This window comes from Macaca thibetana, chromosome 20 (assembly GCF_024542745.1).
Source record: "Macaca thibetana thibetana isolate TM-01 chromosome 20, ASM2454274v1, whole genome shotgun sequence".
In the NCBI taxonomy this organism is placed as follows: Eukaryota; Metazoa; Chordata; class Mammalia; order Primates; family Cercopithecidae; genus Macaca; species Macaca thibetana.
This window is the reverse complement of record NC_065597.1, coordinates 34,565,875-34,582,556: the sequence shown is the minus strand read 5'-3', so window position 1 is coordinate 34,582,556 and position 16,682 is coordinate 34,565,875. Positions and strand designations below refer to the sequence as shown.

The 16,682-nt window shown below is 52.5% G+C and overlaps 3 protein-coding genes across 3 annotated transcripts in view; 2 read left to right on the top strand and 1 right to left on the bottom strand.

Annotated features, from left to right (window-relative positions):
* The window catches only part of PLLP (plasmolipin), a 194,887-nt gene that overhangs the window by 12,014 nt on the left and 166,191 nt on the right, over positions 1–16,682 (bottom strand). Inside the window, exon 2 of the mRNA XM_050773115.1 lies at positions 14,572–14,826. Coding sequence (XP_050629072.1) covers positions 14,572–14,706 — 135 coding nt within the window. The 5' untranslated portion in view covers positions 14,707–14,826. The remainder of the gene's footprint in view (positions 1–14,571; positions 14,827–16,682) is intronic.
* COQ9 (coenzyme Q9) overlaps positions 1–16,682 on the top strand; it is a 292,337-nt gene that overhangs the window by 112,854 nt on the left and 162,801 nt on the right. The gene's annotated exons all lie outside the window — the stretch shown is intronic.
* The window catches only part of CX3CL1 (C-X3-C motif chemokine ligand 1), a 338,913-nt gene that overhangs the window by 229,441 nt on the left and 92,790 nt on the right, over positions 1–16,682 (top strand). The window lies entirely within an intron of this gene.

Here is a 16,682-nt window from a genome sequence, read left to right as displayed (position 1 = left end):
TGAGATCCAGCCACTGCACTCCAGCCTGGGCGACAGAGCAAGACTCCGTCTCAAAAAAAAAAAAAAAAAAAAAAAAAAAAATTAGCTGGGCATGGTGGCGGGTGTCTGTAGTCCCAGCTACTCAGGAGGCTGAGGCAGGAGAATCGCTTGAACCCAGGAGGCGGAAGTTGCAGTGAACTGAGATCACACCACTGCACTCCAGCCTGGGGGACGGAGCGGGACTCTGTCTCAAAAACAAAACAAAACAAAACAAGGCCTGGCACAGTGGCTCACGCCTGTAATCTCAGCACTTTGGGAGGTTGACGCAGGCGGATCACCTGAGGTCAGGAGTTCAAGACCAGCCTGGCCAACATGGTGAAACCCCGCCTCTACCAAAAATACAAAAAATTAGCCAGGCATGGTGGCACGCACCTGTAATCCCAGCTACTTGAGAGGCTGAGGCAGAATTGCTTCAACCCAGGAGACAGAGGTTGCAGTGAGCCGAGATCGTGCCACTGCACTCCAGCCTGGGCGACAAGAGCGAAACTCCGTCTCAAAAAAAAAAAAAGAAAGAAAGAAAAGAAAACAGTGTTTGCAGACATGCTCAAATTAGGGGGGGTTATACTGGATTGGGGGCATCTCTAATCCAATGACCGGTGTCCTTATAAGAGAAATGTGGACACAGAGGCCACAGGGGTAGACCGCCATGTGAAGACAGAGGCAGAGATGAGAGTGATGCATTTGTAAGCCAAGGCACACCAAGGCTTGCCGGTCACCACCAGAAGCCAGGAGGGGGACATGGGACAGACTCTCCCTCAGAGCCCCAGAAGAAAGCAACCCTGCCAACACCTTGATTTCAGTAACTGAGACAATACATTTCTGCCTCCCTGTTTGTGGAACTTTGTTATGGCAGCCCCAGAAAATGAATAGGTTTTTCTCAGCTGCTCTCTGAATCTGTGGATGGGTGTCATAACCTTGTTCACCTGAGTGACACTGGCATCAGTTCTGTTGGAGGGGTAATGTATAGACTCCTTGAGTTCACGCTCTGACCCTGCCAACTTTACTAGCTGTGTGACCTCAGGCAAGTGGCTTAGCCTCTCTGTGCCTTAGTCTTCATCTTCCTTCATCTTCAAAATGCGTCTACCGCCTAGGGTGGTTTGGTTTGGTTTGGTTTTTGAGACAGAGTCTCACTTCGTCACCCAGGCTGAAGTGCAGTGGCACTACTGTAGCTCACTGCAGCCTCGACCTCCTGGGTTCAAGCGATCCTCCCACCTCATCCTCCCGAGTAGCTGGGACTACAGGCATGCATCACCACACCTAGCTATTTTTAATTTTTGTAGAGGTGGGGTCTCCCTGTGTTGCCCAGGCTAGCCTAGAACTCCTAGGCTTAACCAATCCTCCTGCCTGGGCGCTAGGGTAGTTTTGAGCAAGGTACTTAGACCGGCAACCAGCATAGGCTTAATATTCAACATGGCCAGGTGTCATGATCACCCTGAGGGGTTAAGAACATGGCTTTTCAAGTCAGCACCCTGGGCCTACTTTCCTGCATTCGCCATGGTGTGTGCGGCTCCTCAGGAGTGTGAGGCCTCACTGAGAGAATGACGGTATCCACATTCAAGTACCAGGCACAGCCCGGGCACAGATAAGGACCCACGCCCGTGCCAGCCCCACCCACCTGACAGATAAGGCAGTGGTGCTCCCACAGGAGGCCTCAGAAATCCAGCCCACCCTCAGATCTCCCTTGGAGCTGCACTCTCTCCGCTCCTCAGAGGCTGAGGGGCCTTGGGCAGACGCCTTTACCCCTTGGCACAGTGGAAGCAGGGAGGTTTGGCTCACTGATCTCTGAGATTCCCCACGGCCTGAGGTTAACACTCCTGAACACGGGCCTCCTCCAGGGGCCCCAAAGGGAGGGGTTCGACCAACCCTATGGGCACTGAGCTAACTGTCATGCAAAGACAGTCACCCCAACTCTTTTCACTCTCTTCACTTCCGGGGTAGCGTCAGACCTTTGTGGGCTCACTGTGTGGCCTTGGGGGAGTCACCTAACCTTTCTGGTCTGTTTCCTCATCTGACAAGTGAGGGAATTAGGGTATGGGGGCCCTAGGGGGACACCTGGTCACCTCACAGGTGTGTCATACATATGAAACTAGGTGAAAGAAAACGTTAAAAGCCATAACAGTCGTGAGCAGTAGTGAAGGCTGTGAGACAGTCCGGGGCTGGGGGAGGGAAATCCCAGAGAGGGCAGCCATGAGGCAGGAAGGCAGCCGGGGCCTGGAGGACACCAGGGCTTAAGCTCAGCAGCTGCCAGGGCTGGCAGGTCACAGGAATGACCACAGTGGGCTGGGGAGTCCCTGGAGTGGCTGCTGGGAATGCAGGCCTGGGGTGACCAAAGTTTCTAATTTTTCAAGAGACACTAAAAGTCTGGATTTTATGTGCAAATCAGCTATTTATTTATTTATTTATTTATTTATTTGATGGAGTCTCACTTTGTTGCCCAGCCTGGAGTGCAGTGACGCAATCTTGGCTCACTGGAACCTCTGCCTCCTCGGTTCAAGTCATTCTCCTGCCTCAACCTCCTAAGTAGCGGGGACTACAGGTGCGTGCCACCACCATGCCCGGTTAATTTTTGTATTTTTGGTAGAGACAGGGTTTCACCATATTGGCCAGGCTGGTCTCAAACTCCTGACCTCAGGTGATCCACCTGCCTTGGCCTCCCAAAGTGCTGGGATTACAGGTGTGAGCCACTGCACCTGGCAAAAGTCAGCTTTTTAAACATGGGTGACTGAACCAAAGGTTTTAGAAACAATGTGACGGCCAAAGGGGCCAAGGCAGCGAATCTTTCCATGGCCCCCGAGTCCATCCACAGTCCCCAAGTCTATCCACAACCCCCTTTTCTAGCCCCCGAGTCCTTTACTGGCCCCTGAGTCCTTGCCTGGCCCCTGAGTCCTTACCCGGCCCCCGAGTCCATCCCCAGCCCCTGAGTCCATCTCCAACCCCCGAGTCCATCCCGAGCCCAAGTCCTTCCACAGCCCCCGAGTCCTTCCACAGCCCCCGAGTCCTTCCCCCGCCCCCAAGTCCATCTATGGACCCCGAGTGCTTTCCAGACCCCCGAGTCCTTCTCCAGCTCCAGCCTCTCTCTCCCCACTGCTCCATCCAGGAAACGCACACCCAGGGTGGCAAAGTAAACCCTTTCTGGGGTCCCCCTCACTGGGGACACATCTGGGCAAGCCAAGAACACTCAGAACTCAGCCTGGCCAGGCTCGGCCCCCACCCCCGCTCTGGCCCTTCTCTCTACAGTGAAAGGGACTTTATGGGGACAAAAAGCCACCCATTGTATCACATGAGACAAAGGGGCAGGGGACAGAGGCTCCGGGCGCCTGAGCTGGCCACAACACAGCCACACACCACCCCCTGCCTGTGCGAAAGGGAGGGCACCTTGGAATTCCCGTGCCATGCACTCCAGCATTCGAGGATCCTGGAGTCATCCCTGCTCTCCAGGAAGGCGACAGCAGACTCGGAACCCAGCCCCAGATCCACTAGACCTGGGCAGTACCAAACAGCCCTGAGCTCTCTTTTGTCATAGGAAAAATGGGCATGTAAGTCACCAAACAGAGTCATTCAGTCATTAAACAAACTGTGCCAGGCGCTGTTCTAGGCCCTGGGAACACAGTGGGGAGCCTGGCAGCCAGGGTCCCCACCCCAGGCCACAACCACCCCACCCCCACCTCCCACAGGGGCCCTGCTTCCTGGGGCTATGGCAGGAGGACGATGCTGGAGGTGGGGGCTCAGACCTGGTCCTCCTCCAAGGCATTCATCATATCATCTGTTATTTCTGAGTCCTGGGTCTCAGAGCAGAGAGCATTTCAATGCCAAAGGCAGAAGAGGTTGCAGCACACCTACCCCAGTGGCTGAGCCACCCCTAGAACCCCAGCAAGGTCCTACAGCCCCCACGTGTACTTGCAGCCAAGGAGCCACTACCACTGCATCCTTGCTGTGAGGTCTCCCCTTAGGGCTTTAGAAAAGTCTTCCCAGCTGGGCATGGTGGCTCACACCTGTAATTCCAGCACTTTGGGAGGTCGAGGCAGGTGGATCACCTGAGGTCGGGAGTTCTAGACCAGCCTGGCTAACATGGTGAAACCCCATCTCTACTAAAAATACAAAAAAAAATTAGATGGGCATGGTGTCGGGCACCTGTAATCCCAGCTACTTGGGAGGCTGAGGCAGGAGAATTGCTTGAACCTGGAAGGCAGAGGTTGCAGTGAGCCAAGATCGCGCCATTGCACTCTAGCCTGGGCAACAAGAACAAAACTCCGTCTCAAAAAAAAGAAAAGAAAAAGAGTCTTCCCAACTTGAACTCAAACTGCTCCCTACTTAATCCTACCCCATTCCCATTCTGCCCTCTGGTCAGACCAAGCAGGTCCTCCCTCCACAGGCAGCCCCCAGGTGTGTGAAGGCAGGTGGGGGCCTCTTGAGTGACACTCCAAGGCCCTCTCTGGCTCCCAGAGCAGGTGGCAGCACTCGCAGGTGGGATCTCAGAAACTCAGAGCTCCCTGCCTGCTGGTCCCCTTCTCTGTTTCCTCCCTCCTTCCCAGGGTCTCCTAGGCCTACCCCACAAAGCCTACCCGAGTCTCCCCAGCACCCAGGCCCCTCCAGCCACACAGAGCGTTCCCAGGAAGGCCTTACCCTCCTTGTAAAGTCCCAGGTGGAGCCCTGCATTCATTCCCTCCAATCCCCACCCCCGCAACTACCTTGCCAGGCCCCTGATGTTCATGTCACCCAGAACATCAGTGCCAGCATTGGGTGTAGAACCAGCATCGCAGGAAGTCCAGGGAGAGAGGAAGACCCTCACTTTAGCACCCCCCATTCCTCCAGCAGGCCAAGACCAGGGTACACGGGGCTGGTGAAGCTCTATATGCTCCCAAAAGCAGCTGGTTCTTTCTCTGGAGGGGCCGATGGAAGGATGAGGTGGCCTTGGGGTGCTGAGACTATAAACTTCTTGTTATCCCAGTTGCCCTGGGTTCGAGTTCTGCCACTGCCCCCTCTCAGCTCTGGCCTCAAGAGCAGTAATGCTCTCTTCAAATAAAGTAGTCTCCAGGGGAGTGTCCCCACATCCTGGGTGACAGGGGAAGGGGAGCTCATACCTGCAAACCGAGCACTTTAGGAGGCTGAGGTAGGAGGAATGCTTAAGCCCAGGAATTTGAGACCAGCCTGAGCAACATAAGCAAGATCCCCATCTCTAAAACAAAACAAAACAAAACAAAACAAAAATTAGCCAATTAGCCAGGCATTGTGGCGCATGCCTGTGGTCCCAGCTACTTGGGAGGCTGAGGCAGGAGGATCATGTGAGCCCGGGAGGTCGAGGCTGCAGTGAGCCATGATCACACTACTGCACTCCAGCCTGGGTGACAAAGTGACACCCTGTCTCAAAAAAAAGTTGGGGGGTGGGCGCTGGACACGGTGGCTCACGCCTATAATCCCAGCACTTTGGGAGGCTGAGGCGGGTGGATTATGAGATCAGGAGATCAAGACCATCCTGGCTAACATGGTGAAATCCCATCTCTACTAAAAAATACAAAAAATTAGCAGGGCGTGGTGGCAGGCACCTGTAGTCGCAGCTACTCAGGAAGCTGAGAATTGCATGAACTCAGGAGGCGGAGCTTGCAGTGAGCTGAGATTGCACCACTGCACTCCAGCCTGGGGGACAGAGCGAGACTCCGTCTCAAAAAAAAAAAAGAAAAAAAAAAGTTAGGGGTACAGTGCTCCCATCCTGCCACCCTCACACAGAGTGGCAGATGTGAAAAAGCTCATCTAGTATCTGACCCCAGCCCCAAATAAAAGCTGGAATATCCCAGAACAGGCCTGGGTCTGTTCCCTAGCAGCTCAGGCTTTGGGCCCTGCCTCACCTTTGACCTGTCTCCCTGCCCACAACTCCCTGTGAGACCCTGGGGTACCACCCTGGCCTCTCCCCATTGGACAAACAGGAGGGACCAACCCAGCACTTTGGAAGGCTGAGGCAGGCAGATCACCTGAGGTCAGGAGTTTGAGGCCAGTCTGGCCAACATGGCGAAACCCTGTCTCTACTAAAAATATGAAAATTAGCTGGGCATCGTGGCTCATGCCTGTAATCCCAGCACTTTGGAAGGCTGAGGCAGCAGATCACCTGAGGTCAGGAGTTCAAGACCATCTTGGCCAACATGGCAAAACCCCGTCTCTACTAAAATTACAAAAATTAGCCGGGCTTGGTGGTGGGCACCTGTAATCCAGCTACTCGGGAGCCTGAGGCCAGAGAATTGCTTGAACCCAGGAGGCAGAGGTTGTAGTGAGTCAAGATCATGCCACTACACTCCAGGCTGGGTGACAGAGTGAGACTCTGTCTCAAAAAAAAAAAAAAGAAAGAGAAATGAAAATGATAGTACATTGACCTATCATTTTGGTCTATTAGATTGGGGCACATCCAGAAGTGTGTTAAATCACCATGTTGGGAGGCTGTGGGAACAGGAACCTTCCAGGAGGCATGCTGTTGCAGGCAGGAAGGGTGTGACCTCTCCGGAAGGCATTTGGCAATCTACATCACAATCCCAAATGCACATACCCTCCCACCCAGCAGTCCCACTTCTGGAAACGTATCATACAGATGCACTTGGTGGCATTTCTTGCAGCAGGGTGTGCAACAGCAAAGGAATGGAAAACCCAAAGTGTCAGTCAACAAAGGGACTGACCACCCAGTCACACCACAGCTGCATGATGGAACACTACAGAAGCCATAAAGGAAGAAGCAATTGCACTCCACACACTGAGACAAAAGGACCCCCAAGATTCATTTTTTAAGTGTAAAAGAAAAAGTGCAGAAGGATGTGGCTAGACTATATATCTTGGGGAGAGTATATAACTGAGGACAGACAGGAATCTAGAGCCACATTTGCATAGATCTCCTTAAAGAAAGTCTTAAAATGGGATGTAGGAAACTGAGAGTGGGCATGAAGGAGTCAACTTTAACCAAAAAGGAACAGAGATTTTTCACTGTACTCTTTCCCAGTTTATTTTATTCTTGAGCATTGTAAATACATTACCCATTAAAAAAATTAGGGGCTGGGTGCGGTGGCTCACGCCTATAATCCCAGTACTTTGGGAGGCCGAGGCGGGCGGATCACATGAGGTCAGGAGTTTGAGACCAGCCTGGCCAACATGGTGAAACCCCATCTCCACTAAAGATACAAAAATTAGCCAGGCCATGGTGGCATGTGCCTGTAATCCCAGCTCCTTAAGAGGCTGAGACAGGAGAATCACTTGAACCCGGGAGGCAGAGCCCTTGCAGTGAGCCGAGATCACATCACTGCCCTCCAGGCTGGGTGACAGAGCAAGACCTTGTCTCAAACAAAAAAATGAAGAAAAAGAAAAAGAAAATTAGGTAAATAAAGGTATGAAAAAAATGGACACAGCTTGCCGTGCGCTCATACAGAATATCCCTAGGTGTATTGCCGTGGGGGAAAAGCATGGCTTGGCGCATGCACAGAGAGCACCCATCTGTGGTTAAGTGAGGATATGGGTTTTATGTAGAAATATGCATCCACTCATCCTGGAATGAGACACATGGCATGTGGTTGCCTGGGGGTGAGGGCAGCTGTGGGGTGTGGTCAGTCAGGGATGAGAGAAATTGCATTTTCATGATTACCCTTTCTACCATTGGAGTGCTTTGTATTATGTCTCTGTAATTTTTTTTCAAAGAATAAAACAATTCCATCAGTAGAGAAACAGCTAAATGAGCAGAGGCTACCGGGACACTATGGGTTACTCCACAACAGTTTACAGGGAAGGAAGACAAGTCTCAGAACATGAAGAGTGGCGGGGCGCAGTGGCTCATGCCTGTAATCCCAGCACTTTGAGAGGCCAAGACAGGCAGATCACCTGAGGTCAGGAGTTCAAGACCAGCCTGGCCAACATGATGAAACCCCGTCTCTACTAAAAATACAAAAATTAGTTGGGTGTGGTGGCAGGGATCTGTAGTCCCAGCTACTCGGGAGGCTGAGGCAGGAGAATCTCTTGAACCCGGGAGGCAGAGGTTGCCGTGAGCGGAGATTACACCACTGCACTCCAGCCTGGACGACAGAGCGCACGAAGAGCTCTCAGATGCACTGAATATGAGAAAAGCAACTTGCTGAACAAAGGATACAGAATAAAACCATCAATGTTTTCAAAAATGCACAGGAAAAAAGACTAGAAACACCCCAAATAGTTGTCCCCTTAGGGACAGAGGTGGGTAACCCAACTACAGCTTTAGCGTAATCTGTACAGGTTTTTATTTTGTGAGGAGAATGTATTCATATATTCAAAATGTAATTACAAATTAATTCCCAAACACTCAATACTTCCCCAGTGGCAGTAAGTGGGGAGTGTCGGGGGAATTAACAATACAAGGCATTTATTGCTCTGTGCAGCGGAGCGGGGTTGGATGAAGATACTGGGCATGCGGAGCCTGGAATGCTGTACTAAAAAGACTGAACCACCCACAAATCTCAGTGCTAAGGGAGGCCCCGCGAGTCTCCAACACTGCAATCCCAGTGTGACCAAGCCCTGCTCACACCTCTCTCAGACTCCAACAATCTCATCTAGGCAGCCCCTTCCTGGAGACCAGAGCTGACTTTCAGTCCCTGCCCTGCCCTCCATCTGCAGAGGAGCTGGTCTGCCTCCTGGGGCTGGAGACAGAGCCGGTATCACCATAAGGAAGAACTTTCCAACACTCTCAAGTGCCCAAGGATGGAGCAGGGAGCCTTAAGAAGAACTGAGCTCTCTGCCTCTGGAAGCATGCAAGTTCATGTTGGAGATGCTGCAAAGGGACCTCTTATGCTTGCATAAGAACCCACGGATCCTGTAACCCTGTGAATCCAAACTGTCCTTCATTCCCACATACAGTGCTAGGCTAGCTCTTCGCAGGCATGATCTAGATCCTGCCACCACCATCTGACAGACAAGGAAGTGAGGCTCAGGGAAATTCGGAAATTCCCCTACGATCACGCAGCCAGAAAGGAACGGAGTCCGTTGAACCCAAGGCTCTCAGCATCCAGGCCTGTGTTCCCATCAACAATCTCCATGCCACCCCATAGATCATGGAGATCTAGGGAGATCTAGGGAGATGGAAGATCAGGGAGATCTAGGGAGATGGAATTGTTTTATTCTTTGAAAAAAATTACAGAGACATGATACAAAGCACTCCAATGGTAGAAAGGGTAATCATGAAAATGCAATCTCTCTCATCCCTGACTGACCACGCCCCACAGCTGCCCTCACCCCCAGGCAACCACATGCCGTGTGTCTCATTCCAGGGTGAGTGGATGCATATTTCTACATAAAACCCATATCCTCACTTAACCACAGATGGGTGCTCTCTGTGCATGCGCCAAGCCATGCTTTTCCCCCACGGCAATACACCTAGGGATATTCTGTATGAGCGCACGGCAAGCTGGGTCCATTTTTTTCATACCTTTATTTACCTAATTTCTTTTTATTTTTATTTTTTTGTTTGAGACAAGGTCTTGCTCTGTCACCCAGCCTGGAGTGCAGTGATGTGATCTCGGCTCACTGCAAGGGCTCTGCCTCCCGAGTTCAAGCGATTCTCCTGCCTCAGCCTTCTCTTCTATTTTTTGTTGTTGTTAAGAGTAGAGAGCTGGGTGCAGTGGCTCACACCTGTGAGCACTTTGGGAGGCCAAGGCAGATGGATTGCTGGAGCCCAGGAGTTATAGACCAGTCTGGGCACCATGATGAAATCCCGTATTTACAAAAAATATAAAAACTTAGCCAAGCATTGTGGCATGTACCTGTAGTCCCAGATACTCAGGAGGCCTGAGGTGGCAGGATCGCCTGAGGCTGGGAGGTTGAGGTTGCAGTGAGCTGTGATCACACTACTACACTCCAGCCTGGGTGACAGAGCAAGACCTTGTCTTGAGGAAAAAAAAAAAGTAGGGGTCTTACTCTGTCACCCAGGCTAGAGTGCAGTGACGTGATCAAGTCTTACTGCAGCCTCAAACTCCGAGGCTCAAGCAATCTTCCTGCCTCAGCCTCCCAAGTAACTGGAACTACAGGCATGTGCCACCCTGCCACCTGCCCAGCTAGGTGAAGTTTTGATCTGTTATTCACCTAAGTGGGAATTGTGTGGCCACCCCCAATCCCAGGAGGTGGGGCAAAATGGAAGGACAGAAGGTACCAAACCAAATGGCCTTACTGCCATAGGGCATTCACACAGCTTCCACGTCCTGGGCCTCAAGGGCGCCTACTGACTGACAGGTCTCTGTACAAGCTCTGGTCTGTCCTGATCCTCCTTCTCCCTTCCTATGGCAGGAAGCCGTCTCTGATGGCCTTGGCCCCTGATGAGTCTCCCTTCCTGAAGTCCCCCTTTTACCCCTCCAAAGCACTCTAGAACTTCATACCCCCAAAATAAACAAGATGAGGAAGCATAGCTAGAGTCAGGTTTTGGATTTCCAGATCAAAGTGCAAAGCCAAGCTGTCACTCTATCCTGTGTGACCTTGGACAAGTTCCTCACCCTCTCTGAGCCTATTTACTTATTAATAAATCCGGATAAGATCATCCTTCTCCCCACGGCTTGGGGAGGCTTGAAAAAATAAGAGATGGGCACCTAATAGCACTACTTTATACTTATTGTAAAAAGGCTTTGGGAGCTCCCCTTAAACAAATAACCACGCCTTCTGCATTGTGTGACCTGAGTCACACAAAAATGTATAGCACTGAGGCCTTTTTTTTTTTAACCAAAAGAGTTGTCTGTAAATCAAACTTGCATGCCTTGTGACATGAATCCACTGGTCAGAAAAAATAAATTAAAAAAAACAAAGACCTGCCTCCTTTTTTAGAGGCTATCTGCATAGATTCTTCGTTTCCCTTTTTGCCTAGGCTGCTAGGAAGTTCAACAAAGAATCAACAGCCTCAAACTTGCTGCAAGTCAATTCTCCCCTCCACACTACCAGCTTTTAAAGACACATTGCTTTAACTCTTCTGTCTTACGTGATTTAATATCATATTCCATTTGGTGTTCTTTCTGAATCTACAAGGAATAAGGATAGTGATAAATCAATGACCACCACCAGACATCTGTGAAGAATACTGAGGCTGGTTCTTCAGGACACATTCTGATGCTGAATGAAAAGTGTATCTCCTTCTCCAGGAGCTGGAGGCTTTTCTACCCACCTCCCCTTCCTCCCAGCACACCAGGAACATTCATCAAATCCTGGGAAACAGAGGGGTCTGATGGGGAATTAGCTTTCATCTTCTCATTTATTTCCTGCTCCATGCAGCCTTCTCCGATCCCTCTGGGAGAAGCACATCCTCTGGGCACCTCTCTCACTGACCAAGAGCTCCTGGAAAGTGGGCACTGGGCCCGGGGTCCCCACCACTCCCTCTATGACAAACCCTGGGAAGGTAGCAGCAAAGCCACATGTGGTCATTAAGACCATGGGCCAGAAAAGTCAGAAAAATCACTCCTGTGAGGAGGGCTGTGAGATCTTGGGCAAAGAACTGACCTCTGAGCCTTAGTTTCCTCACCTGTAAAATGGGGCCGACTAAGAGGATCTAAAGCCCTTGGCAAAGGGCCTGAGCCTAGTGCTGGCCTGATAGATGGGAGCTACGATGGCTTCCCAGCAGATGGCGGTGCCTGTTGGATGAACGCCCATATACCCCATTTCAGACCCAGTAGAACTATCTGTTGCCAGAGAAACAGCTCAGGATGCAGCTTCTCCAACAAGCAGACTTCTCCTTTTTTATTGAGACAGTCTCACTCTGTCGCCCAGGCTGGAGTGCAGTGGCGTGATCTCAGCTCACTGCAAGCTCCACCTCCCGGGTTCACACCATTCTCCTGCCTCAGCCTCCCCAGTAGCTGGGACTACAAGTGCCCGCCACCACACCCGGCTAATTTTTTGTATTTTTAGTAGAGATGGGGTTTCACCGTGTTAGCCAGGATGGTTTCGATCTCCTGCATTGTGATCCGCCCGCCTCGGCCTCCCAAAGTGCTGGGATTACAGGCGTGAGCCACCACACCTGGCCCCAACAAGCAGATTTCTAAGGCACTAAAATGTGCAGGTCATTTTCAGAACTCTAATGGGAGACCCTCATCCTCCCAAAGGCACTGCAGGTAGGGGGCAAAAGGGCCCACTTCCCCTCACACCCAGTCCGTGAGAGTCAAGAGACCCAAGTGCCAAGCTCTATTACAGGACTCCTGGTGAGTCCTTCTACCTAGACCTCAATGTCTACATTTATGTAATGGGACCCAGATGCTCAGGGCTGGATTGCTGAGCCCACAAGGGATGCGCCCCCACCCCCCAATCAGGAACACAAGCCTTCTCTAGAAGAAGCTACCAAGACCCTTGCAGCCCACAGCAACATCCTCCTCTTACTCCAATGTCTTCCATTCTCCCTATTGTTAGTCTCTTTCTTTCTTTTCTTTTTTTTTTGAGACAAAGTCTCATCCACCTAGGCTGGAGTGCAGTGGTGCGATCAAAGTCACGGTAGCCTCGAACTCCCAGGCACAAGCCTCCCAAGTAGCTGAGACCACAGGTACATGCCACCATGCCTGGCTATTTTTTTTTTTTTTCCTTTTTTTGTAAAGACAGGGTCTCAATATGTTGCCCAGGCTGGTCTTGAACTTCTGGCCACAAGCAATCCTCCTGTCCGTCAGGGGCCAGCCTCAGGATCCCCCTCACCAGGCATGCTGAGGGATCCCTCACAGGGATCTTGCTGGTCATCATCCTCCACCCAGCAAGATCCCTCTTCTGTTCCAAAACCTCTTAAGGTCACCAACAGACCCTAGACCCTGTGGCTTGCAGAGATTACACAAGGCCCTTGGCTTCTGTCCACATCAGAAACAAGTGCTTCAACTCCAGCACCACCAACCTGTTGGTTACTCCCTGCAAATTAATTCAACTTTCTCTCACTACATCTTCGCTCACACTGTTCCCTGCCCTTGGAACACCCTTTCCCTGCCTCTGCCTCAGATTTCAGTGAAGTCTCTGCTCAAAAACCACCTCCTCCAAGAAGCCTTCCTGGTCGTGGAATTGCTCTCCTCCTCCTCTGCCCTTTTGCACCACTTCTCACACCCACCTGGCTCTCCCCTGGGCAGCCTGGCAGCTGCTCATGGCTGTGCCCCTCACCACCATCTCAGAGCCCAGCACTCCAGCAGTGGCGGGGTCAGTGGCTCTCCCCATCTGCAGAATTAAATCATTCCAGGAACTAGACCTCTTCCCTCAGAAGATAGAATCTTCTCCCCCACCCAACAAAAGAGAAACAAACAAAACTCTGGGAGAAGTGTTAAAAATGTAGATTTCTGGCTATACTTCCTGAGATTCAAATTCCAATTGCACATTTTTTCCGGGGGTGGAGTCCAATAATCTAAATTTTAAACAAACCCGCCAGGATGATTAAGAGGCTGCGGAGGGGGCCCACAGAGACCTGAGAAATCCTGAAATGAGATAGCACTGACCCAGGTGGAGGTGGGCCCGCACCTGGAGAGGTCAGCGGAGGGAGACTGGACCTCAGCCCAGCGTCTGGCACCAAAGCGACCACCCTGCCCTCCAGCTCGGGCCTGGCAGCCCTGCTAGCACCCAGCAGTAGGAGACAGTGGTAAATGTCCACTTGCTGGATTGCAAAGGAAAATAGGTCCCGGCCCAACTCCAAATCCACCCGAGTCCTCTGAAAATGTATCAGGCCCTCACCCACCCAGGGTACCCACCCAGCTTCCAGACCCTCACGAAAGGGTGGCAGAAGCAGCAGCTAACATCCGGGCCTGTGGCTGGGAGTGGAGGATGTTCCCATGGGTCCGCCTCAGTTGGGGTCTGTACAGGGCTCTGGGAGAGAGTAGAAGTCTTGCCCCTGGCTACCCACAAACCCCTCCCTCCGGCGCAGGGGGCGATTTCTAGGCCCCGTGGGGCTAGCCAAACCGGCTGAAACCTGGCGGGTCACCCAGAGAAAGCTAGAAGAGCCCGGCTCCTGCGCGGGCGCCCACAGTTTAGTGCCTGAGTGTGCGTGTTGGGGGGCCGGATGTGCCCTCTAGATTAGATGAGGAATGTTCTGGGGTGCGGCCACGCGGAGCCGCTGGGAGCAGAAGGTGGTTAGAGAGTGGACTTTGCCTCAGACTGGGTTCCCTGGAGGGCTGGGGGCACTGTCAGGGCAGAAAGAGGGGTGAAAAAGAGAAAGGAGGGAAGGGAGGGGTGGGAAGGGTTGGGGGATTGTGCGCAGTGACTGTGGCTCCAGTGGGGGCTTCTCTGTGGCCGCTGGTAACCACCTTGGAGGGGGCACGATGGGGCACGGGCTGTGGGCACTCTGTACACGGTGCACAGAGTAGGGACGGCCCTACTCTGTAGTGTCACTCGCAGGGACGGCCACGGGGGAGTCTCGTGGTGAGAGGGTTGCAGGGCCATCTTGAGGGCGTCCGTGCGGGAAGCGTCCTAGGGGTACGCGCAGCGCTTCGGTGAGCTTGTGAGCCCGGGTGGGGAGCGCAAGGTTCGCGAAGAATGAACGCAGCGCCGGAGTCCCTCACCCATTCCGGCCAGACCAGGAGCCCCCGGCCAGCCCCGTGGGCCCGCGCGCGCTCTCACCAGCTGCAGCAGCATGAGCGCCCCGAGGCTGGAGCGCACGAAGCCCAGGTCCGGGCGCAGCGCCGACACCGAGGCCCCGGCGCCCTGCGCAGGACTGCTGGTCCGCGTGCTCACTTTCGACGGGAACTCGGCCATGGCGGCTCCGCTTGCCTCCCGAGGTCGCTCCGGCCGCCGTCGCCGCCCCTCCAGCGGTGGGTGCCGGCTCCCGCGCCGCTCTTCCCCAAGGCTCCCGATCCCGGTGCTGCTCCCGGAGCTGCAGGAGGCGTCGGGCCTGGGAGCCTGGGGCGCCAGGTGCAGCCGAGATCCCAGCCCCGCCCCCGCCACCAGGGCCGCCCCCTTAACCCTTTGCTCGCCGCCGCCGCTCCAGCCGCGACAGGTTCGTGGGCAGCCGCGTCCACTCCCGGGACCAGTAAACAACCCCGGGTCCGTGAATCTGCTCCCCCAGCACCAACCCAGACCGCTTTGCCGGCCTCGCCCGGGGCAAACCGCCTGCTGGGAATTTCCTGGCACTCGCCCAAGCCGTGGTGGCTTCGGCGCCTAGGGATAAACTGGTGATGGCTCGCGGGGGGCACCGCTCTCCCAGGCGCTTCCTGCGCGCTGTGCACCCTCGGCCTAGGCCCTGCGCAGCGACTCTTGGAGAGTCCCGGGGGGGCCGGATGCAGTGGCTCCTGCCTCTGATCCGAGCACTTTGGGAGGCTAAGGTGAAAGGATAACTTCAGGCCAAGAGTTCGAGACCAGCCTGGGTAACACAGTGAGACCCTGTATTTTTTTTTTTTTTTTCTTTTGAGACAGAGTCTCACTCTGTCGCACAGGCTAGAGTGCAGTGGCGCAATCACGGCTCACTGCAACCTCCACTTCCCAGGTTCAAGTGATTCTCCTGCCTTAGCCTCCCGAGTAGCTGGGACTACAGGCGCGCGCCACCACGCTTGGCTAATTTTTTTTTTTTTTTTTTTTGTAATTTTAGTAGAGACAGGGTTTCACCATATTGGCCAGGCTGTTCTCGAATTTCTGACCTCATGATCCGCCTACCTCGGCCTCCCAAAGTGCTGGGTTTACAGGCGTGAGCCACCGCGCCCGGCCGCCTTTCTGTAGTTTATAGAAGAGTGTCCCAGGAGACCCCGCTCCCAGGGGTGGGTGCGCAGGAGAAGGGGGAGGTCCTTTTCTGCCTATTAATGCAGTTTTCACTTCTGAACATATTTTATATAACCTAGATGATCGCGGAGCCTCAGTTTCCTCGTCTGTAATATAGATTTGAAGGAAACTTAACCTCACAGAGCGTTGTAGAGAGTAAATGAAATATTCCGTAGAAAGTTCCTGACAGCATGAGGGAGGAGGGGTCACTCAGAAGGTGGGAGGTCATATCGAGGTTACAGTTTCATTGCCACACATGCACCCTAAAATCCTTAGACATATACACACACACACACACACCCCTTGAGCCTACAGGTTTGCACAGATAGGTCATTCATGCATTCATCAACCAATGTTTGCTGAACACCTACTACATGCCAGGCCCTGTGGAAACGAGCTAGACAAGACCTTCTTGGCTCCCACATTTTTTTTCCCCAAATACCTACACTTCAAGGAGAGCCACTTAAAAAATTGTTTTTAATTGACATGTAATATTAGGTTGGTGGAAAAGTTATTTTGGTTTTTTGCATTTAAAAGTAATAGCAAAAACCGCAATTACTTTTGCAGCAACCTATTATTGTACCTAGATGTGGAGTACCATGTGATGTTTTGGTACCTGTGTACATTGTGTAAAAAATCAAATCAAGGTACTTAGCATATCCATCACCTCATATATTTATGGCTTCTTTGGGGTGAGAACATTCAAAATCCCCACTTCTAGCTACTGTATTTTGAAATATATAATACTAGGGCCAGGTGCGGTGGCTCACGCCTATAATCCCATCACTTTGGGAAGCCAAAGTGGGGAGATCACCAAAGGTCATGAGTTCGAGACCATCCTGGTCAACATGGTGAAACCCTGCGTCTACAAAAATATAAAAAAATTAGCCAGGCATGATGGCGGGTGCCTGTAGTCCCAGCTACTCGGGAGGCTGAGGCAGGAGAATCACTTGAACCCAGGGAGGTTGCAGTGAGCCGAG